The sequence below is a fragment of the Armigeres subalbatus genome, chromosome 2 (assembly GCF_024139115.2).
Source record: "Armigeres subalbatus isolate Guangzhou_Male chromosome 2, GZ_Asu_2, whole genome shotgun sequence".
NCBI lineage: Eukaryota > Metazoa > Arthropoda > Insecta > Diptera > Culicidae > Armigeres > Armigeres subalbatus.
The window spans coordinates 107,230,854-107,256,338 of NC_085140.1; the positions used below are offsets into that span (position 1 = coordinate 107,230,854).

The following is a 25,485-nucleotide window of genomic DNA, read 5'->3' on the forward strand; positions in this document are numbered from 1 at the left end:
ATGCGTCTCCGAATTTCTCTGCTGGTATCGTTATCGGCGGTCACCAGTGAGCCCAAGTACACGAATTCTTCAACCACCTCGATTTCGTCACCACCGATAGAAACTCGTGGTGGGTGGCTCATTGACCTCTCTTGAGCCTCTTCCTATCATGTACTTCGTCTTCGACGTGTTGATGACTAGTCCAATCCGTTTAGCTTCGCTTTTCAGTCTGATGTAGGCTTCCTCCATCCTCTCAAAGTTACGTGCCATGATATCAATGTCGTCGGCGAAACCAAATAACTGGACGGACTTCGTGAAAATCGTACCACTCGTGTCAATCCCTGCCCTTCGTATTACTCCTCCAAAGCGATGTTGAATAGCAGACACGAAAGACCATCACCTTGCCGTAACCCTCTACGGGTTTCGAAGGGACTCGAGAATGCCCCTGAAACTCGAACTACGCACATCACCCGATCCATCGTCGCCTTGATCAACCGTATCAGTTTATCCGGAAATCCGTTTTCGTGCATTAGCTGCCATAGCTGGTCCCGATCGATTGTATCATATGCGGCTTTGAAGTCGATAAATAGATGATGTGTGGGCACGTTGTATTCGCGGCATTTCTGCAATACCTGACGTATGGCGAACACCTGGTCTGTGGTAGAGCGTTCACCCATAAATCCCGCCTGGTACTGCCCCACGAACTCTCTTGCAATTGGTGTTAGTCGACGGCATAAAATTTGGGAGAGTACCTTGTAGGCGGCGTTCAGCAATGTGATTGCGCGGTAGTTGCTACAATCCAGCTTATCGCCCTTTTGTAGATGGGACACACGACACCTTCCATCCACTCCTGCGGCAGAACCTCATCCTCCCAAACCTTGGTAACCACCCAGTGCAGCGCTCTAGCCAGTGCCTCACCACCGTGTTTAAACAGCTCTCCTGGTAGTTGGTCAACTCCAGGGGCTTTGTTGTTTTTCAGCCGGCCGATCTCCTCCTGGATTTCCTGGAGATTCGGAGCCGGAAGTCGCATGTCCTGCGCGCGTGCTCCTAGGTTCATTACCATACCGCCACCGCTGTCTGCCATATCGCCATTCAGGTGCTCTTCGTAGTGCTGCTGCCACCTTTGGATCACCTCACGCTCGTTCGTAAGAAGGTTCCCGTTTATGTCCTTACACATATCGGGCTGTGGCACGTGGCCCTTACGTGAACGGTTCAACTTCTCATAGAACTTTCGTGCGTTATTAGCGCGGTACAGTTCCTCCGTCTCTTCACGGTCTCGATCTTCCTGCTGGCGCTTTTCCTCCGGAAAATCGAGTTTTGTCTGTTCCGCGCCCGTTTGTATCGTGCCTCGTTCGCCCTCGTGCGGTGTTGCAGCAATCTCGCCCATGCTGCATTCTTCTCCTCAACTAACTGCTCACATTCGCCGTCATACCAGTCGTTTCTCTGATCCGGAGCCACCGTGCCTAGTGCAGCGGTTGCGGTGCTTCCAATGGCGGATCGAATATCTCTCCAGCCATCTTCAAGAGATGCTGCGCCTAGCTGCTCTTCCGTTGGGAGTGCCACTTCCAGCTGCTGCGCGTAGTCTTGGGCTAGTCTACCGTCTTGTAGCCGCCCAATGTTAAGCCGCGGCGGACGACTCCGACGCGTGTTGATCACCGTCGAGAGTTTTGAGCGCAGACATACTGCGACGAGGTAGTGGTTGGATTCAATATTCGCACTGCGATAGGTGCGTACGTTCGTGATGTCGGAGAAGAATTTACCGTCGATTAGAACGTGGTCGATTTGGTTTTCCGTTACTTGATTAGGTGATTTCCATGTGGCCTTGTGGATATTCTTACGGGGGAAGAAAGTGCTTCGGACTACCATTCCGCGGGAGGCTGCAAAGTTTATGCATCGTTGGCCGTTGTCGTTCGATACGGTATGCAGACTATCCGGTCCGATGACCGGCCTATACATTTCCTCCCTTCCTACCTGAGCGTTCATGTCACCGATGACGATTTTGACGTCCCGCAGTGGGCATCCATCGTATGTCTGCTCCAGCTGCGCATAGAACGCTTCTTTCTCGTCGTCGGATCGGTGTGGGCAGTGCACGTTGATGATGCTATAGTTGAAGAAACGGCCTTTTATCCTCAGCTTGCACATCCTTGCGTTGATTGGCTGCCACCCAATCACGCGTTGGCGCATCTTTCCCAGCACTATGAAGCCGGTTCCCAGCTCGTTGGTGGTGCCACAGCTTTGGTAGAAGGTAGCCGCTCGATGCCCGCTTTTCCACACTTTCTGTCCTGTCCAGCAGATTTCCTGCAGCGCTACGACATCGAAGTTGCGGGGATGTAATTCATCGTAGATTATCCTATCGCAACCGGCGAAGCCTAGCGACTTGCAGTTCCATGTTCCAAGCTTCCAATCGTGATCCTTTATTCGTCGCCTAGGTCGTTGCGGATTGTATCGAGTCGTATTATCTTCTATGTCGTTCGTAATAGTTGTTTTTAAAGGCGGCTTATTGGGCCTGCGCAAACCTCCTGTCTCGTCGGAGGGCCGTCGTGTCAGGGCTGTTTAGCGTCCCACCTAACACCAGGACTTGGGCTTGTGCGCTTTGAGCGGCACACGGTCGCTTTGGCGGAGCCTACTTGCGGATACATGCAGCTTTTTATAGAGGTTTAACAGGGCCCACTGTCAAACCCCACCACATCCTAGGCAGGCGCCACAACTCGCAGATGGCCTGGGGAGGGATCGTCAAGCCCTTGGACATAGTCCCTGCTGCCCCAAAACATATATTACAATGTAATTTTGCCTCGATTCTAAAAAGCATTTTCTAACATTCCGAATGCAATATGCCTAAATTCCGAATGGAATCTGTCGAGACTACGAATGAAATCTGCCGAGATTCCGAATGGATTCTGCCTTAAATCCGAATGGAATCTGTCGAGATTTTGAATGGAATCTGTCTAGATTTCGAATGGAATGTGGCGAGATTTCGAATGGAATCTGCCGACATTTCGAATAGAATTTGCCTTGATTCCGAATGGAATCTGCCGAGATTCCGAATGGATTCTGCCTTGAATCCGAATGGAATCTGTCGAGATTTTGAATGGAATCTGTCTAGATTTCGAATGGAATCTGCCGAAATTTAGAATGGAATCTTCCAAGATTCCGAATGGATCCTGCCTTGAATCCGAATGGAATCTGCCAAGATTCCGAATGGAATCTGCCGAGATTCCGAATGGAATCTACTGAGATTCCGAATGGAATCTGCCGATATTCCGAATGGAATCTGCCGATATTCCGAATGGAATCTGCCGATATTCCGAATGGAATCTGCCGAAATTCCGAATGGAATCTGCCGAGATTCCGAATGGAATCTGCCGAGATTCCGAATGGAATCTGCCGAGATTCCGAATGGAATCTGCCGAGATTCCGAATGGAATCTGCCGAGATTCCGAATGGAATCTGCCGAGATTCCGAATGGAATCTGCCGAGATTCCGAATGGAATCTGTCGAGATTCCGAATGGAATCTGCCGAGATTCCGAATGGAATCTGCTAAGATTCCGAATGAAATCTGCCAAGATTCCGAAAGGAATCTGCCAAGATTCCGAAAGGAATCTGCCAAGAATCCGAATGGAATATGCCGCAATTCCAAATGAAATCTGCCGAGACTATGAATGGAATCTGCAGAACTTCCGAATAGAATCTGCCGAGATTCCGAATGAAATCTGCCGAGATTCCGAATGGAATCTGCCGAGATTCCGTATGGAATCTGCCGAGATTCTGTATGGAATCTGCCGAGATTCCGTATGGAATCTGCCGAGATTCCGTATGGAATCTGCCGAGATTCCGTATGGAATCTGCCGAGATTCCGTATGGAATCTGCCGAGATTCCGAGTGGAATCTGCCAAGCTTCCGAGTGGAATCTGTCAAGATTTCGAATGGAATCTGCCAAGATTCCGAACGGAATCTGCCAAGATTCCGAATGGAATCTGCCAAGATTCCGAATGGAATCTGCCAAGATTCCGAATGGAATCTGCCAAGATTCCGAATGGAATCTGCCAAGATTCCGAATGGAATCTGCCAAGATTCCGAATGGAATCTGCCAAGAATCCGAATGGAATATGCCGCGATTCCGAATGAAATCTGCCGATACTATGAATGGAATTTGCAGAACTTCCGAATGGAATCTGCCGCGATTCCGAATGAAATCTGCCAAGATTCCGAATGGAATCTGCCGAGATTCCGTATGGAATCTGCCGAGATTCTGTATGGAATCTGCCGAGATTCCGTATGGAATCTGCCGAGATTCCGTATGGAATCTGCCGAGATTCCGTATGGAATCTGCCGAGATTCCGTATGGAATCTGCCGAGATTCCGAGTGGAATCTGCCAAGCTTCCGAGTGGAATCTGTCGAAATTTCGAATGGAATCTGCCAAGATTTCGAATGGAATCTGCCGAGATTCCGAATGGAATCTGCCAAGATTCCGAATGGAATCTGCCAAGATTCCGAATGGAATCTGCCAAGATTCCGAATGGAATCTGCCAAGATTCCGAATGGAATCTGCCAAGATTCCGAATGGAATCTGCCGAGATTCCGAATGGAATCTGCCGAGATTCCGAATGGAATCTGCCGAGATTCCGAATGGAATCTGCCGAGATTCCGAATGGAATATGCCGCGATTCCGAATGAAATCTGCCGAGACTATGAATGGAATCTGCAGAACTTCCGAATAGAATCTGCCGAAATTCCGAATCGAATCTGTTGAGATTCTAGATGGAATCTGTCGAGATTCCGAATGAAATCTGCCGATATTCCGAATGAAATCTGCCGATATTCCGAATGGAAGCTGCCGAGATTCCGAATGGAATCTGCCGAGATTCAAGCCCCAAACGCAATACAACGGAACGGCGACGGAAACGGAAAATTTGACAGTTAGCCCATATGTTTTCTGTCAAATTTGCCGTTTCCGTCGCCGCTCCGATGTATTGCGTTTGGGGCTTCAGAATGGAATCTGCCGAAATTCAGAATGGAATCTGCCGAGATTCAGAATGGAATCTGCCGAGCTTCCGAATGCATTCTGCCGAGATTCCGGATGGAATCTGCCGAGATTCCGTATGGAATCTGCCGAGATTCCGAATAGAATCTGCCGAGATTCCGAATGGAATCTGCCGAGATTCCGAATGGAATCTGCCGAAATTCCAAATTAAAGCTGCCGAGATTCCGAATGGAAACTGCCAAGATTCCGAAAGGAATCTGCCGAGATTCCCAATGAAATCTGTCGAGATTCCCAATAGAATCCGCCGAGATTCCGAATGGAATCTGTCGAGATTCCGAATGGAATCTGCCGAGATTCCGAATGGAATCTGCTAAGATTCCGAATGAAATCTGCCAAGATTCCGAAAGGAATCTGCCAAGCATCCGAATGGAATATGCCGCAATTCCAAATGAAATCTGCCGAGACTATGAATGGAATCTGCAGAACTTCCGAATAGAATATGCCGAGATTCCGAATGGAATCCGCCGAGATTCCGAATGGAATCTGTCGAGTACCGAATGGAATCTGCCGAGATTCAGAATGGAATCTGCCGAGATTCAGAATGGAATCTGCCGAGATTCCGAATGGAATCTGCCGAGATTCCGTATGGAATCTGCCGAGATTCCGAATGGATTCTGCCGAGATTCCGAATGGAATCTGCCGAGATTCCCAATGGAATCTGCCGAGATTCCGAATGGAATCTGCCGAGATTCCGAATGGAATCTGCCGAGATTCCGAAAGGAATCTGCCGAGATTCCCAATGAAATCTGCCGAGATTCCCAATGGAATCCGCCGAGATTCCGAATGGAATCTGTCGAGATTCCGAATGGAATCTGCCGAGATTCAGAATGGAATCTGCCAAGATTCCGAATGAAATCTGCCGAGATTCCGAATGGAATCTGCCGAGATTCCGAATGGAATCTGCCGAGATTCCGAATGGAATCTGCCGAGATTCCGAATGGAATATGCCGCGATTCCGAATGAAATCTGCCGAGACTATGAATGGAATCTGCAGAACTTCCGAATAGAATCTGCCGAGATTCCGAATGGAATCTGCCGAGATTCCGAATGGAATCTGCCGAGATTCCGGATGGAATCTGCCAAGCTTCCGAATGAAATCTGCCGAGATTCCCAATGGAATCTGCCGAGATTCCCAATGGAATCTGCCGAGATTCCGAATGGAATCTGCCGAGATTCCGAATGGAATCTGCCGAGATTCCGAATGGATTCTGCCGATATTCCAAATGGAAGCTGCCGAGATTCCCAATGAAATCTGCCGAGATTCCCAATGGAATCCGCCGAGATTCAGAATGGAATCTGTCGAGATTCCGAATGGAATCTGCCGAGATTCCGAATGGAATCTGCCGAGATTCCGAATGGAATCTGCCGAGATTCCGAATGGAATCTGCCGAGATTCCGAATGGAATCTGCCGAGATTCCGAATGGAATCTGCCGAGATTCCGAATGAAATCTGCCGAGATTCCGAATGAAATCAGCCGAGACTATGAATGGAATCTGCAGAACTTCCGAATAGAATCTGCCGAGATTCCGAATGGAATCTGCCAAGCTTCCGAATAAAATCTGCCGAGATTCCCAATGGAATCTGCCAAGATTCCGAATGGAATCTGCCGAGATTCCCAATGGAATCTGCCGAGATTCCCAATGGAATCTGCCGAGATTCCGAATGGAATCTGTCGAGATTCCGAATGGAATCTGCCGAGATTCCGAATGGAATCTGCCGAGATTCCGAATGGAATCTGCCGAGATTCCGAATGGAATCTGTCGAGATTCCGAATGGAATCTGCCGAGATTCCGAGTGGAATCTGTCTAAATTCCGAATGGAATCTGCTGATATTCCGAATGGAATCTGCCGAGATTCCGAATGGAATCTGCCAAGAATCCGAATGGAATATGCCGCGATTCCGAATGAAATCTGCCGAGACTATGAATGGAATCTGCAGAGATTCCGAATGAAATCTGCCGAGATTCCGAATGGAATCTGCCGAGATTCCGAATGGAATCTGCCGAGATTCCGAATGGAATCTGCCGAGATTCCGTATGGAATCTGCCGAGATTCCGAGTGGAATCTGCCAAGGTTCCGAGTGGAATCTGTCGAAATTTCGAATGGAATCTGCCAAGATTTCAAATGGAATCTGCCAAGATTCCGAATGGAATCTGCCAAGATCCCGAATGGAATCTGCCAAGATTCCGAATGGAATCTGCCAAGATTCCGAATGGAATCTGCCCAGATTTAGAATGGAATCTGCCGAGATTCCGAATGGAATCTGCCGAGATTCCGAATGGAATCTGCCAAGATTCCGAATGGAATCTGCCGAGATTTCGAATGGAATCTGTCGAGATTCCGAATGGAGTCTGCCGAGATTCCGAATGGAGTCTGCCAAGATTCCGAATGGAATCTGCCAAGATTCCGAATGGAATCTGCCAAGATTCCGAATGGAATCTGCCGAGACTATGAATAGAATCTGCCGCGATTCCGAATGAAATCTGCCAAGATTCCGAATGGAATCTGCCGAGATTCCGTATGGAATCTGCCGAGATTCCGAGTGGAATCTGCCAAGCTTCCGAGTGGAATCTGTCGAGATTTCGAATGAAATCTGCCAAGATTCCGAATGGAATCTGCCAAGATTCCGAATGGAATCTGCCAAGATTCCGAATGGAATCTGCCAAGATTCCGAATGGAATCTGCCAAGATTCCGAATGGAATCTGCCAAGATTCCGAATGGAATCTGCCCAGATTCCGAATGGAATCTGCCGAGATTCCGAATGGAATCTGCCGAGATTCCGAATGGAATCTGCCGATATTCCGAATGCAATCTGCCGAGAATCCGAATGGAATCTGCCGAGATTCCGAATAGAATCTGCCGAGATTCCGAATGGAATCTGCCGAGATTCCGAATGAAATCTGCCGAGACTATGAATGGAATCTGCAGAACTTCCGAATAGAATCTGCCGAGATTCCGAATGGAATCTGCCAAGCTTCCGAATAAAATCTGCCGAGATTCCCAATGGAATCTGCCGAGATTCCGAATGGAATCTGCCAAGCTTCCGAATGGAATCTGCCGAGATTCCCAATGGAATCTGCCGAGATTCCCAATGGAATCTGCCGAGATTCCGAATGGAATCTGTCGAGATTCCGAATGGAATCTGCCGAGATTCAGAATGGAATCTGCCGAGATTCCGGATGGAATCTGCCGAGATTCCGAATGGAATCTGTCGAGATTCAGAATGGAATCTGCCGAGATTCCAAATGGAATCTGTCGAGATTCCGAATGGAATCTGTAGAGATTCCGAATGGAATCTGCCGAGATTCCGAATGGAATCTGCCAAGAATCCGAATGGAATATGCCGCGATTCCGAATGAAATCTGCCGAGACTATGCATAGAATCTGCCGCGATTCCGAATGAAATCTGCCAAGATTCCGAATGGAATCTGCCGAGATTCCGTATGGAATCTGCCGAGATTCCGTATGGAATCTGCCGAGATTCCGTATGGAATCTGCCGAGATTCCGAGTGGAATCTGCCAAGGTTCCGAGTGGAATCTATCGAAATTTCGAATGGAATCTGCCAAGATTTCAAATGGAATCTGCCAAGATTCCGAATGGAATCTGCCAAGATCCCGAATGGAATCTGCCAAGATTCCGAATGGAATCTGCCAAGATTCCGAATGGAATCTGCCAAGATTCCGAATGGAATCTGCCAAGATTCAGAATGGAATCTGCCCAGATTCCGAATCTTCCGAAATTTTGAATGTAATCTGCCGATATATCGAATGGAATCTACCAAGATTCCGAATGGAATCTGCCGAGATTTCGAATGGAATCTGTCGAGATTCCGAATGGAATCTGCCAAGATTCCGAATGGAATCGGCCAAGATTCCGAATGGAATCTGCCAAGATTCCGAATGGAATCTGCCAAGATTCCGAATGGAATCTGCCAAGATTCCGAATGGAATCTGCCAAGATTCCGAATGGAATGTGCCAAAATTCCCAATGGAATCTGCCAAGAATCCGAATGGAATATGCCGCGATTCCGAATGAAATCTGCCGAGACTATGAATGGAATCTGCAGAGATTCCGAATGAAATCTGCCAAGATTCCGAATGGAATCTGCCGATATTCCAAATGGAAGCTGCCGAGATTCCCAATGAAATCTGCCGAGATTCCCAATGGAAGACGCCGAGATTCAGAATGGAATCTGTCGAGATTCCGAATGGAATCTGCCGAGATTCAGAATGGAATCTGCCGAGATTCCGAATGGAATCTGCCGAGATTCCGAATGGAATCTGCCGAGATTCCGAATGGAATCTGCCGAGACTATGAATAGAATCTGCCGCGATTCCGAATGAAATCTGCCAAGATTCCGAATGGAATCTGCCGAGATTCCGTATGGAATCTGCCGAGATTCCGTATGGAATCTGCCGAGATTCCGAGTGGAATCTGCCAAGCTTCCGAGTGGAATCTGTCGAAATTTCTAATGGAATCTGCCAAGATTTCGAATGGAATCTGCCAAGATTCCGAATGGAATCTGCCAAGATTCCGAATGGAATCTGCCAAGATTCCGAATGGAATCTGCAGAGATTCCGAATGGAATCTGCCGATATTCCGAATGGAATCTACTAAGATTCCGAATGAAATCTGCCAAGATTCCGAAAGGAATCTGCCAAGATTCCGAAAGGAATCTGCCAAGATTCCGAAAGGAATCTGCCGAGATTTCCAATGGAATCTGCCAAGAATCCGAATGGAATATGCCGCAATTCCGAATGGAATCTGCCGAGACTATGAATGGAATCTGCCAAGATTCCGAATGGAATCTGCCAAGATTCCGAATGGAATCTGCAGAGATTCCGAATGGAATCTGCCGAGATTCCGAATGGAATCTGCAGAGATTCCGAATGGAATCTGCCAAGCTTCCGAGTGGAATCTGTCGAAATTTCGAATGGAATCTGTCAAGATTTCGAATGGAATCTGCCAAGATTCCGAATGGAATCTGCCAAGATTCCGAATGGAATCTGCCAAGATTCCGAATGGAATCTGCCAAGATTCCGAATGGAATCTGCCAAGATTCCGAATGGAATCTGCCAAGATTCCGAATGGAATCTGCCAAGATTCCGAATGGAATCTGCCAAGATTCCGAATGGAATCTGCCCAGATTTCGAATGGAATCTGCCGAGATTCCGAATGGAATCTGCCGAGATTCCGAATGGAATCTGCCGAGATTCCGAATGGAATCTGCCGAGATTCCGAATGGAATCTGCCGAGATTCCGAACGAAATCTGCCAAGATTCCGAATGGAATCTGCCGAGATTCCGAATGGAATCTGACGAGATTCCGAATGGAATCTGCCGAGATTCCGAATGGAATCTGCCGAGATTCCGAATGGAATCTACCGATATTCCGAATGCAATCTGCCGAAATTCCGAATGGAATCTGCCGAGAATCCGAATGAAATCTGCCGAGACTATGAATGGAATCTGCCGAGATTCCGAATGGAATCTGCCGATATTCCGAATGGAATCTGCCGAGATTCCGAATGGAATCTGCCGAGATTCCGAACGAAATCTGCCAAGATTCCGAATGGAATCTGCCGAGATTCCGAATGGAATCTGACGAGATTCCGAATGGAATCTGCCGAGATTCCGAATGGAATCTGCCGATATTCCGAATGCAATCTGCCGAAATTCCAAATGGAATCTGCCGAGAATCCGAATAGAATCTGTCGAGATTCCAAATGGAATCTGCAGATATTCCGAATGGAATCTTCCAAGATTCCGAATGGAATCTGCCGAGATTTCGAATGGAATGTGCCAAGATTCCCAATGGAATCTGCCAAGAATCCGAATGGAATATGCCGCGATTCCGAATGAAATCTGCCGAGACTATGAATGGAATCTGCAGAGATTCCGAATGGAATCTGCCAAGATTCCGAATGGAATCTGCCGAGATTCCGAATGAAATCTGCCGAGATTCCGAATGGAATCTGCCGAGATTCCGAGTGGAATCTGCCAAGCTTCCGAGTGGAATCTGTCGAAATTTCGAATGGAATCTGCCAAGATTTCGAATGGAATCTGCCAAGATTCCGAATGGAATCTGCCAAGATTCCGAATGGAATCTGCCGAGATTTCGAATGGAATCTGCCGAGATTCCGAATGGAATCTGCCGAGATTCCGAATGGAATCTGCCGAGATTCCGAATGGAATCTGCCGAGATTCCGAATGGAATCTGCCGAGATTCCGAATGGAATCTGCCGAGATTCCGAATGGAATCTGCCGAGATTCCGAATGGAATCTGCCGAGATTCATAATGAAATCTGCCAAGATTCCGAATGGAATCTGCCGAGATTCCGAATGGAATCTGCCGAGATTCCGAATGGAATCTGCCGAGATTCCGAATGGAATCTGCCGAGATTCCGAATGGAATCTGCCGATATTCCGAATGCAATCTGCCGAAATTCCGAATGGAATATGCCGAGATTCCGAATGAAATCTGCCGAGACTATGAATGGAATCTGCCGAGATTCCGAATGGAATCTGCCGATATTCCGAATGGAATCTGCCGAGATTCCGAATGGAATCTGCCGAGATTCCGAACGAAATCTGCCAAGATTCCGAATGGAATCTGCCGAGATTCCGAATGGAATCTGACGAGATTCCGAATGGAATCTGACGAGATTCCGAATGGAATCTGACGAGATTCCGAATCGAATCTGACGAGATTCCGAATGGAATCTGCCGAGATTCCGAATGGAATCTGCCGATATTCCGAATGCAATCTGCCGAAATTCCGAATGGAATCTGCCGAGAATCCGAATAGAATCTGTCGAGATTCCCAATGGAATCTGTATATATTCCGAATGGAATCTGCCGAGATTCCGAATGGAATCTGCCGAGATTCCGAATAGAATCTGCCGAGATTCCGAATGGAATCTGCCGAGATTCCGAATGGAATCTGCCGAGATTCCGAATGGAATCTGCCGAGATTCCGAATGGAATCTGCCGAGATTCCGAATGAAATCTGCCGAGATTCCGAATGGAATCTGCCTAGATTCCGAATGGAATCTGCCGAGATTCCGAATGGAATCTGTCGAGATTCTAAATGGAATCTGCAAATATTCCGAATGGAATCTGCCGAGATTCCGAATGGAATCTGCCGAAATTCCGAATGGAATCTGCCGAGATTCCGAATGGAATCTGCCGAGATTCCGAATGGAATCTGCCGAGATTCCGAATGAAATCTGCCGAGACTATGAATGGAATCTGCCGAGATTCCGAATGGAATCTGCCGATATTCCGAATGGAATCTGCCGAGATTCCGAATGGAATCTGCCGAGATTCCGAATGGAATCTGCCGAGATTCCGAATGGAATCTGCCGAGATTCCGAATGGAATCTGCCGAGATTCCGAATGGAATCTGCCGAGATTCCGAATGGAATCTGCCGAGATTCCGAATGGAATCTGCCGAGATTCCGAATGGAATCTGCCGAGATTCCGAATGGAATCTGCCGATATTCCAAATGGAAGCTGCCGAGATTCCCAATGAAATCTGCCGAGATTCCCAATGGAATCCGCCGAGATTCCGAATGGAATCTGTCGAGATTCCGAATGGAATCTGCCGAGATTCAGAATGGAATCTGCCGAGATTCCGAATGGAATCTGCCGAGATTCCGAATGGAATCTGCCAAGATTCCGAATGGAATCTGCCGAGATTCCGAATGGAATCTGCCGAGACTGCCGAGATTCCGTATGGAATCTGCCGAGATTCCGAGTGGAATCTGCCAAGCTTCCGAGTGGAATCTGTCGAAATTTCGAATGGAATCTGCCAAGATTTCAAATGGAATCTGCCAAGATTCCGAATGGAATCTGCCAAGATTCCGAATGGAATCTGCCCAGATTTAGAATGGAATCTGCCAAGATTCCGAATGGAATCTGCCCAGATTTAGAATGGAATCTGCCGAGATTCCGAATGGAATCTGCCGAGATTCCGAATGGAATCTGCCAAGATTCCGAATGGAATCTGCCGAGATTCCGAATGGAATCTGCCAAGATTCCGAATGGAATCTGCCAAGATTCCGAATGGAATCTGTCGAGATTCCGAATGGAGTCTGCCAAGATTCCGAATGGAATCTGCCAAGATTCCGAATGGAATGTGCCAAGATTCCCAATGGAATCTGCCAAGAATCCGAATGGAATATGCCGCGATTCCGAATGAAATCTGCCGAGACTATGAATGGAATCTGCAGAGATTCCGAATGGAATCTGCCAAGATTCCGAATGGAATCTGCCGAGATTCCGTATGGAATCTGCCGAGATTCCGTATGGAATCTGCCGAGATTCCGTATGGAATCTGCCGAGATTCCGAGTGGAATCTGCCAAGCTTCCGAGTGGAATCTGCCAAGATTTCGAATGGAATCTGCCAAGATTCCGAATGGAATCTGCCAAGATTCCGAATGGAATCTGCCAAGATTCCGAATGGAATCTGCCAAGATTCCGAATGGAATCTGCCAAGATTCCGAATGGAATCTGCCAAGATTCCGAATGGAATCTGCCAAGATTCCGAATGGAATCTGCCAAGATTCCGAATGGAATCTGCCAAGATTCCGAATGGAATCTGCCGAGATTTCGAATGGAATCTGCCGAGATTCCGAATGGAATCTGCCGAGATTCCGAATGGAATCTGCCGAGATTCCGAATGGAATCTGCCGAGATTCCGAATGGAATCTGCCGAGATTCCGAATGGAATCTGCCGAGATTCCGAATGGAATCTGCCGAGATTCCGAACGAAATCTGCCAAGATTCCGAATGGAATCTGCCGAGATTCCGAATGGAATCTGACGAGATTCCGAATGGAATCTGCCGAGATTCCGAATGGAATCTGCCGAGATTCCGAATGGAATCTACCGATATTCCGAATGCAATCTGCCGAAATTCCGAATGGAATCTGCCGAGAATCCGAATGAAATCTGCCGAGACTATGAATGGAATCTTCCGAGATTCCGATGGAATCTGCCGATATTCCGAATGGAATCTGCCGAGATTCCGAATGGAATCTGCCGAGATTCCGAACGAAATCTGCCAAGATACCGAATGGAATCTGCCGATATTCCGAATGCAATCTGCCGAAATTCCGAATGGAATCTGCCGAGAATCCGAATAGAATCTGTCGAGATTCCAAATGGAATCTGCAGATATTCCGAATGGAATCTTCCAAGATTCCGAATGGAATCTGCCGAGATTTCGAATGGAATCTGCCGAGATTCCGAATAGAATCTGCCGAGATTCCGAATGGAATCTGCCGAGATTCCGAATGGAATCTGCCGAGATTCCGAATGGAATCTGCCGAGATTCCGAATGGAATCTGCCGAGATTCCGAATGGAATCTGCCGAGATTCCGAATGGAATCTGCCGAGATTCCGAATGGAATCTGCCGATATTCCGAATGGAATCTGTCGAGATTCCGAATGGAATCTGTCGAGATTCCGAATGGAATCTGTCGAGATTCCGAATGGAATCTGCAGATATTCCGAATGGAATCTGCCGATATTCCGAATGGAATCTGCCGAGATTCCAAATGGAATCTGTCGAGATTCCGAATGGAATCTGTAGAGATTCCGAATGGAATCTGCCGAGATTCCGAATGGAATCTGCTAAGATTCCGAATGAAATCTGCCAAGATTCCGAATGGAATCTGCCAAGATTCCCAATGGAATCTGCCAAGAATCCGAATGGAATATGCCGCGATTCCGAATGAAATCTGCCGAGACTATGAATGGAATCTGCAGAACTTCCGAATGGAATCTGCCGAGATTCCGAATGGAAGCTGCCGAGATTCCGAATGGAATCTGCCGAGATTCCGAAAGGAATCTGCCGAGATTCCGAGAGGAATCTGCCGAGATTCCCAATGGAATCTGCCGAGATTCCCAATGGAATCTGCCGAGATTCCGAATGGAATCTGCCGAGATTCCGAATGGAATCTGCCGAGATTTCAAATGGAAATTGTAGAGATTTCGAATGGAATTGGCCGAGATTCAGAATGGAATCTGCCGAGATTCCGAATGGAATCTGCCGAGATTCCGAATGGAATCTGCCGAGATTCCGAATGAAATCTGCCGAGATTCCGAATGGAATCTGCCGAGATTCTGAATGGAATTTGCCGAGATTCCGAATGAAATCTGCCGAGATTCCGAATGGAATCTGCCGAGATTCCGAATGGAATCTGCCGAGATTCCGAATGGAATCTGCCGAGATTCCGAATGGAATCTGCCAAGATTCCGAATGGAATCTGCCAAGATTCCGAATGGAATCTGCCAAGATTCCGAATGGAATCTGCCAAGATTCCGAATGGAATCTGCCAAGATTCCGAATGGAATCTGCCAAGATTCCGAATGGAATCTGCCAAGATTCCGAATGGAATCTGCCAAGATTCCGAATGGAATCTGCCAAGATTCCGAATGGAATCTGCCAAGATTCCGAATGGAATCTGCCAAGATTCCGAATGCCGAAGATTCCGCAATCTGCCGAGATTTCGAATGGAATCTGCCGAGATTTCGAATGGAATCTGCCGAGATTCCGAATCTACCGAAATTTTGAATGTAATCTGCCAATATTTCGAATGAAATCTACCGAAATTTCGAATGGAATCTGCCAAGATTCCGAATGGAATCTGCCAAGATTCCGAATGGAATCTGCCCAGATTCCGAATGGAATCTGCTCAGATTTCGAATGGAATCAGCCCAGATTCCGAATGGAATCTCCCAAGATTCCGAATGCCGAAGATTCCGTAAACGGCCGAGATTTCGAATGGAATCTGCCGAGATTCCGAATCTACCGAAATTTTGAATGTAATCTGTCAATATTTCGAATGGAATCTACCGAAATTTCGAATGTAATATGCCGAGATTTCGAATGGAATCTGCCGAGATTTCGAATGGAATCTGCCGATATTTCGAATCTACCGAAATTTTGATTGTAATCTGCCAATATTTCGAATGTAATCTGCCAATATTTCGAATGGAATCTACCGAAATTTCGAAAAGAATCTGCTGAGATCCCGAATGGAATCTGCCAAGATTCCGAATGGAATCTACCGAGATTCCAAATGGAAATTGTAGAGATTTCGAATGGAATCTACCGAATGGAATCCGCCAAGAATCCCAATGGATTTCGTCGAAATTTTCAATGGATTTTTTCGATAATTCCGAGTGAAATCTCCGAGAGTTATTATAAAAGAATTGATTTCGAATTAAATATTTCGTGATATAGAATTTAATCTTTTGAAATTGCTCTTTCGAATGTATTATTTTAAAACTAGATGAGTTTTAAACAGACTTTTTCTTGATTTCGTATGAATTTTGAAATTAAAAAGTGTTCAAATTAAAAACGGTTATATTACCGGGAGTCCACGATAGTACGTAGTACTTCATATTCAATTTAGTTCTGCTAATTGATTGTTAGCTCACAGATACGTATTCATTTTCATTATAAATCATTTTCAATTCAAATTATGATACATAAAACTTGAAAAGAATATATCAATGCTTTCGACCAGCGCTGTAGCGGTAAACCGCACGTAAAAGAAGAACTCCATTCTCCATCTCCATTCGCGCGGATGGAGCGACTTACTCAAACTGATACCAACATGCCTTCGCCTATATGCCTTTTCCTAATACAGCAACTGCATGAACGGCGATGTGTTGTTTTCTCCATTTTCAGATCTCGTCAAACCGCCGCACCAGCAGTACTAACAGTGCGACCGCGGCAAACGGCAACAGCAGCAGCAGTAGTGGTAACCAACAGGAAGAAACCCACATCGCTTCTGGCTCGCCCCTGACGGACAAGTTCGGCCGATTTCACAGTTATCTGCGAATATCGCTCACGGAAAGGTGCAATCTACGCTGCAAATATTGTATGCCCGCAGAAGGGGTACAGCTCACGCCCAAAGACAATCTGCTCTCGACAGACGAGGTGCTCCGGCTGGCAACTTTATTCGTTCAGGAAGGTGTGCGAAAAATCCGACTAACCGGCGGCGAGCCCACGGTGCGAAAAGACCTCACCGAAATCATCGAACGACTGAAGCGCATTCCTGCGCTCGAAAGTGTTGGCATTACGACGAACGGACTCATGTTGACCCGGCAGCTAGTGGGCCTCCAGCGGGCCGGCCTCGATACCCTAAACATCAGTTTGGACACTCTGAAGGCGGCCCGGTACGAACAGATCTCCCGGCGGAAAGGTTGGGAGCGCGTCGTGGCCGGAATCGATCTCGCCATCCAGCTGGGCTACAAACCGAAAGTGAATTGCGTTCTAATGAAAGGTATGTAAATTGATTCGGAGCTTTGACCTCGCCTTATCGAAAGAGTGCTCATTGGAGGGTCAGGGGGACGGGGTTAAAAGGTGCTCGTCGGTCGTGCTATATTAGTTCCAGTTGCTTGCTTCTGATTGGTTGAATGTGTTCAAACATGAATTACCACCAATGTGATCGCAAAATTCACTAGGAAAAAAAACGACTCTTATGTAATTTTGATTAAGTTTCGTGGGTTTTTTCCACGAATGTATTTTTATTTTTTATTCAATTTACCATTTAGAAAGAAATTAACAGGAAGAAAAAATGAAGAATCTTATTCGGAATATTTTAAAATTTCAAGGACATTTCCCTTCCTTCCTCTTCATTATCTCAAATCCGTTCCCCTCTTGCGAACCATCCTCAACAACACATCCAAGAGGACAAACATTTCATGACCTCCACTCTTGCGTTGTTTTTGTTATCGACATGCGTACACCTACCCCGCTGGTGCGTATCGACAGTTACTCCCAAAATTAAACGTACTGCGGAAAGCAAAGTCAATCTCGCTCTCTGTATGACAGAGCTAAAAATATTCGCAGCTTCATGAATGAAATATTCAGCTTTCTTCTTCTTTCACCATCCGATTACTAAATCAGATAAGTCGTTTTAACATTTGATACCGATATGTTTTGCTTCTACTGCAAGAGAAGGAAACCTGGGACGCATGAATCAATTAAAATTAAAAATATCCCGAACGCTCAATATTGGTAGCTCCTGTAAATCGTTTGTGTTTGTGTATCCATGCCACGTGCATGCAGGATTCAACGACGACGAAATTTGTGACTTTGTTGCGATGACTGCCGACCGTCACGTAGACGTGCGTTTCATTGAGTACATGCCATTCACCGGAAATCGGTGGGACACCAGCCAGATGGTTCCGTTCCGGGATGCCCTGGCCCTTATTCGGGAACGCTACCCGGCCGTTGAGGCGTTGGAAAATGGACCGAATGATACCTCGAAAGCGTACCGCGTTCCGGGCTTCCGTGGCCAGATTGGCTTTATCAGTTCCATGACGGAGCACTTTTGCGGCGGCTGCAACCGACTGCGAATAACGGCCGACGGCAACCTGAAGGTGTGCCTTTTCGGCAACACGGAAGTCTCGCTGAGGGATGCTCTGCGGGCAGGATGCTCCGAGGATGACTTGCGTTGCCTGATTTCGGCGGCGGTGAAGCGAAAAAAGAAACAGCATGCAGGTTAGTGTGGGTTGGTGATTTTGCGGAGTGTTTTGGGGGAGGGGCTCGCGAAGTGATATCCAAGTGTGGTGAAATTTGTGTTTTGCTCATCCGCAGGTATGCTGAACCTGTCGCAAATGGAGAATCGACCCATGATACTGATAGGGGGATAACCAGTGCCGGTGAAATATGAACCATCTGTATAGGAACGCTTTGCACAAAAACAATCGTGTGATTGAATTGAAACATTAAACTAAAATACCGGTAAGCAAGATAATATTATTGCATCATGGCTGTTGTATGGGCGATATGTGTTCGTAGATATCGGGTTGTGTTTTGTTTTGGTCTAGTCTAGTGAATTGGATGCCGCAATGTGCGTGTGATCTGTGAATGTGAAGGGAAAACGTTTAAAAACTGGTCGACCTCGATAGGCCGGTTAATGGCATGTATATTGTGAATCGCTTGCTACACTCGTTCTCATTACTTGAGAACAAACTTATTGCACGTGACGAACTAACAACAATCGACGAACTTTATAATGTATGGGACGGTTGATCGTTTTGAGCTGATTTGAATTCAACTGCCTTCCGGTGACAATGCATTAATTGCAGATGTGTAATATTCTTACTTGTAGGCAATGAAATAATTCACAACTCGCTCAAGTTATAGATTAGATTTTTTTTTCTTTATTTCCGTGAATATCGATACAGGGATTAGTTCTCCACTTAGATTATTTATCTGAAAATAACCATTCCTCGCTGTACTTAGTAGATGCTTTATATCATTTTGAACATGGCGAAGCTAAGATGTTTTCGAAAGTTGAGATTGGGTACACACTTAGAAATAAATACCGACTCCGGTAATTCATTTACCGAATTCTCAACAGCTGAACGATCGGTAACGATTTCGGTAAATTTTAGTGTTACCGAAAAATTTGTGAACTGTATCGAAGGATTAGGCTGCCGAATTTACACACCAGTTGTGGTTAGTGTGTTGGTGTTACAGATCCCACCAATGAAAAGAAAAAAGTTATTATCTGACGGATTCTGTTGCAGATTGAAAACGGAGAAGCACTGAAACATGATTCCGAATGCTGTTTTGAAGTCCTCTCCTACGGGAATGACCTCTGATTCCCAGCATATAGCACACCCTTCTGAGACATCAGGAAATAGTCCTCGAACTACTAAAATCGGTAGTACTTCAGCAGCACGTGGGAAGTCTTCGTCAGGCTAGAATTAAGGTGGTTATACAACAAAGCCACAAATCGGCCATCTTGGAAACCACGTGCTTTTTCTAGTGATTTTTCAAGAGCACGAATTGAGAGAACCATAACGCCCATGGGGATGAAACATCCGTAGATTGTTTGCTTACTCATGCTGAACAAACGACTTTAATTTCAGCATTGTACGACAATTATTACGCTAGATTTGAACTTTTGATAATAGGAGTAGAAACCCGTGTGGTGAATTTGAAATTCACCACATGGCCTGATTGTATAATCACCTTAATTAGAATTGGTCAGCATACAGTCAATTTTCTCGTTGGTCATTCTCACCTGTATCCATTTCACCACACCGGTTAACGGGTTGTCCAACACAGGCTCATTGTTTCTCAATCGTTTTGAGCCGCGCGACGGATTTTTGTGCCTGATAATGGCAAGAGCACGTGCAAAATCTAATAAAAAACATTTTAAAATAAAATCCGAGTTAAAATCTTTTTGAGGCCATATAAACTTTTAGAATTTACCATTAGTTATCTCTCTGAATAATGCCGGATGAGCAGACAAAATGCTGCCTTCAAGCTTGTTCCACCCATTGACGAAGGATGACGCCGTTGGGTTCAAGACGCAAAAATCGGATGTGTTCTGAAAATAGTTTGCATAAGTACATTGTTGACATTATATAGCATGGACACACTTACCAATTCTCGCTTAACTTTTCAAAAGGACCTAAGTAACATTTTTTCATGAATTAATTTGAATAGCGCAATCAACAGAACAACATGAAAGCTATTGATTGCAGTATTCAAATTAATTTATGAAAAAAAAGTTACTTAGGTCCTTTTGAAAAATTAAGCGAGAATTCTCCATCACTCTGAAAAATCTTCACGTCATGTTTACCTGAAAACAAATGTGGTTCTCATCCACCACACTTTTCACGTAAGAGTGACCTGAATGGCATGTAACCTGAACAAAACTTAGCTTAGGTGAGTTACGTGATTTATCAAGTGAATCTGACTGGATTTTCCAGTACTAATGACGTGAAGTTTGAAAGTAGTTACGTGTTTGATCAGGTGAACCTTACGTGAATTCTACGTACCGGTTACGTGAACTTTTAATGAAAGCTACATGATATCAGGTATGCTTTGAAATATATTACAAAATTGTTTTGTTTTAAATGAATGCAAAATAAGTTAGTAACTGCCAGCAGCCGTAAATAGGAAACCTCTTCGCGTTGCTGATGCGTTGAAATGCATTTGATGTAAAATGATGTCTTAATATTAGACAAGGAATGCTGTCATTCGGCAATTGCGCTTCGGAGTTATCGCTAAAACACTGTTGGAGAACAAATCAACGAATGTCGAATGAAATTTATCAGATTTGGACAGAAATTTTGAAACTAGATTCTTTCTCAAAAATTGCTGCTATTTCCGATGTTGAACCAATCAAAAAGTAGTCCATCCTTGGACGTTAAAATCTGAAATAAAAATTTTATGCTAACGCTACCGAAAAACTGTAGTTCTAGACTTCATGTAGCTTAAACTTCTTCCAAATCACTTTTCTACGAATCTTCTAAATTTCATGAGACGTTTCCGTTGATATTTTTTCCAAGGAGGGAACTGCAGGTTCGGAAAATTCTCGCCTAGTTGCACCTAAAATATCCCTTACCTCTGCGAAGCCTAACTATGTTTAGGTTATGTATCATTCATTCTTACGTGATTGTCAAGTCACTTCCACGTGAAAAGTATGGTGGATGATAAACACGTTTGTTTTCAGGTAAATCTGACGTGAAGATTGTTTACAATGCTGGTTTTCCGTAAATGCCGAAGCTGCAATCACACTAACACAATCTCACTTAAGTTGTTTACGAGTACATACAAACATATTCACCAAGATTTTTAATAAAAGTTACGTGAATTTCAGGTGAGCATTACTAACGTCACGTAACAATCGTCGTTTGTTCAAGACAGTTCAGTTACGTGATTTTTCACGTGAATATGACGTGATGATTATTTAGAGTGATTGTAAGCTGCGGTAACGGGGAAATGCTGTAAATAATGTAGGAAATCACCGGACTCCCGAAATTCCTGTCGCTTAGAAAAGGTTGTCTTCCACAACTCAATTACGCGGCTCTTACTGGTTGGATTGGGTACGATGTATTGCAACTCAAGTATCTGTGAACAAAAATAACCAATATTACAAATACGTCATAGTTTTATTTGTATCTTTATACTTACTAATTCGTCGATGTTAGAAGGAAGTTCAATTTTGGAATGAGACTCACTCGAGCCTTCGATTGCAAGTGGATCAGTATATGTTTCTTCTACACGGCGCCGTTTTATTACGCGTTCCCCAGAGGTTCTTGCCAAATATTCCATGCGATAGTGGATACGTCCAGCATGACGATACGGTCCCCGAGCGTGAGCATGAAACCACAATGCCTAAAATGTATGAAACTGATTAGTATGCACAACAGGAAAAAATGACTGCATAACATATTGAACTTTTGTTTTACACATATAGAAAACTTCTATGTGTAATGTCTGTTTGTGCATTTTCGAATACATCAATGAGAATAGATACGACAAAAGTGAGGAAATCATTGCAACAACATTCTTCGAACATGCTCCCATAAGAAGCGATGCAATTATGTTACTATACTATTTTTGACTACATTTTCCAACATCCACTAAAACGCTTGCGTCGTATTCATTCACACCTGAGTAATTTATTCTCATTGATCATTTCCCATCATTGATGACTGGATACAATCATTGATAGCTATCAGCTGTCATTCGTTTCCATATCAGCTGGGATCCAACAAATAACCTGGCAGGATCGCCAAAATGTGTGGCCCCAAATGGCCGGAGCGAATTGTTATGACAGCAGCTCTCTGTGGGTGCGTGTGCACGCCACCGAGGTCTAACCAGAAGAGGCCGAGTCATGGCTTGCTGCGCACTGATCGATACGCTGAGGTGTTAATGTATAATCGCACGCTGATGGTGACTTACTCAAACCCCACAGAAAATATGTCGGCTTTTTGCAAAAAGGTGTTTTACCTTAAGTGTACGGCTTAAAGTCTGAGGGAAGGGTTTTCCGTTAAAAAAGCACGTGGTAGCACTCTGAAGCAGACCCCACACGACGGAAAAAGTTTGACAAACTCTTGATTATTGAAGAAAAAGATTGATGGTGTGAGGGCGAACCCAAAATATTGAAGTAAATATTGAGGGAAATCAGAAAAGTTTGATATTCCTTTCAATATTTCCCCTCATCTCCCCCCGCAGTTTGCCCACAGGAGTCGATGACGGTTGAGTGTGTGCGTGTTTTGTGCGTTATACCGCTATTTGATTCGTATTAGTTCAAGAAAAAATGAGTTTTTCTTCAGCTACGGCCATGCCGGCTAATCAGTGAAAATATTGAAGAAAAGTTTGATGAAAAGTTTGACGAAAAAAGTATTGTCAATATATGCCTCGTGTGGGGTCTGCGAGAGAGAAAATTGCCCAATTCAAGACAAAATTTTCAAAACGACTTATCTGCTTTTGTAAACAAAGATTCAAACGACGATTTGACGAATCTGATAGCTCTCCCACGCAAACCAACACCACCAATTAGTAGGTCAAGGTTTCCGCTACTTGTTGATGGTGTTGGTTTGCGTGGGAGAGCTATCAGATTCGTCAAATCGTCGTTTGAATCTTTGTTTACAAAAGCAGATAAGTCGTTTTGAAAATTTTGTCTTGAATTCAGCGTGCCAGAATGACGCTGTCAGTGTCGCCAAAATTATTTCATCATTATGCAGTTTACAATTGCTTGAGAATTTGCCGTAAACAGAGAACAAAAGGAATTGGCAACAATGGGGAAGAAATATATCACTCATGCAGTGGTTCGGCGAGAGAACAGCAGCAGTGCCGACCAATCACGCAATAGACGAATCCAAGTAAAAATAAGAAGAAGACACACGACGGTGTTATCTTTGACAGATCCTACAGCACAGCATAGGAAGATCATTTTAAAATGCTTATAATAAATTCTAGACAAAATGTAATTAAAATCTGATTGAAGTATGATACGGAAAAAGTTCCGAACTGTATGATAAATACATTTTTGGAAAATATTCAAAAAATTGAGATAAGCTTCCGAATATGTAATTCAGAACTTTTTCCGTACCCTACATTAATCAGATTTTAATTAAAATTTGTCTAGAATTTATTATAAGCATTTTAAAATGATCTTCCTATGCTGTGCTGTAGGATCTGTCAAAGTTAACACCGTCGTGTGTCTTCTTCTTATTTTACTTGGATTCGTCTATGAGGAAATCAAAATAAACAAACTCCAGCTGGTTTTGGAGAATGAAAACATGAGCCGTTTCTAGAACAACATTAGAAAATATCGTGAGAGGATTTCTGTAAAAGGTTTCCACACAAGCTTTGAAAAGTATTTGGGTGATAACAGTGGTGGTGGTGTAAGTAAGACAAATAAGACAAATAAGTCAAATAAGACAAGTAAGACTAAGAAGAAAAATAAAGTAAGTTCCTCCAGAAATTCCTTCGGAAGTTCCTCCAGGGATTCGTTCGGAAGTTCCTCCGGAGATTCGTTCGGAAGGTCCTCAAGCAATTCCTCCGGAAGTTCCTTCAGGAATTGTCTTCGAAAGTTCCTCTAGGAATTCCTTTGAAAGTTCCTCCAGGAATTCCTTCGGAAGTTCCTCCAAGTATTCCTTCGGAAATTCCTCCAAGAATTCCTTCGAAAGTTCCTCCAGGGATTCGTTCGGAAGTTCCTCCGGAGATTCGTTCGGAAGTTCCTCAAGCAATTCCTCCGGAAGTTCCTTCAGGAATTGTCTTCGAAAGTTCCTCTAGGAATTCCTTCTGAAGTTCCTCCAGGAATTCATTCGGAACTTCCTCCAGGAATTCCTTCAGAAGTTCCTCCAGGAATTCCTTCAGAAATTCTTCAAGGAATTCCTTAGGAAGTTCCTCCAGGAATTCCTTCGGAAGTTCCTCCAAGAATTCCTTCGGAAGTTCCTCTAGAAATTCCTTCGGAAATTCCTCCAGAAATTTCTTCGGAAGTAACTCCAGCAATTCCTTCGGAAGTTCCTCCAGCAATTCCTTCGGAAGTTCCTCCAGGAATTCCTTCGGAAGTTCCTCCAGGAATTCCTTTGAAAGTTCCTCCAGGAATTCCTTCGGAAGTTCCTCCAAGAATTCCTTCGGAAGTTCCTCCAGGTATTCCTTCGGAAATTCCTCCAGGAATTCCTTCGCAAGTTCCTCCAGAATATCCTTCAGAAGTTCCTCCAGGAATTCCTTCGGAAGTTCCCGAAGAATTTTTTCGGAAGTTTCTCCGGAAATTCCTCTTAAAGTTCCTTCGGAAATTCCTCTTAAAGTTCCTCCGGAAATTCCTCTGGAAGTTCCTCCGGGAATTCCTCTGGAAGTTTTCAGAGAAACTTTTGAAGGAATTCCCGGGGCAACTTCCGGAGGAATTCCCGTGGCAACTTCCGGAGGAATTCCCGGGGGAACTTCCGGAGGGATTCCCAGGGGAACTTCCGGAGGGATTCCCGGGGGAACTTCCGGAGGAATTCCCGAGGGGAAAATCCGGAGGAATTCCCGGGGGAACTTCCGGAGGGATTCCCGGGGGAACTTCCGGAGGGATTCCCGGGGGAACTTAGGGAGGGATTCACGGGGGAACTTGCGGAGGGATTCCCGGGGGAACTTCCGGTGGAATTCCCGGGGGAACTTCCGGTGGCATTCTCGGGGG

General features: G+C 45.2%; 1 protein-coding gene across 2 annotated transcripts in view; it reads left to right on the plus strand.

The window, feature by feature from the left end:
• LOC134210605 (molybdenum cofactor biosynthesis protein 1) overlaps nt 1–25,485 on the plus strand; it is a 50,570-nt gene that overhangs the window by 14,484 nt on the left and 10,601 nt on the right. Inside the window, exons 3-5 of one of the 2 annotated variants that reach the window (XR_009978840.1) lie at nt 16,728–17,325; nt 18,114–18,548; nt 18,645–18,791. Coding sequence is in view for 1 of the 2 variants with exons in the window: in XM_062686727.1 (XP_062542711.1) it covers nt 16,728–17,325 (598 nt within the window). In the remaining variant the exon portion in view is untranslated. The remainder of the gene's footprint in view (nt 1–16,727; nt 17,326–18,113; nt 18,549–18,644; nt 18,792–25,485) is intronic. The other variant, XM_062686727.1, reaches the window with a different exon arrangement.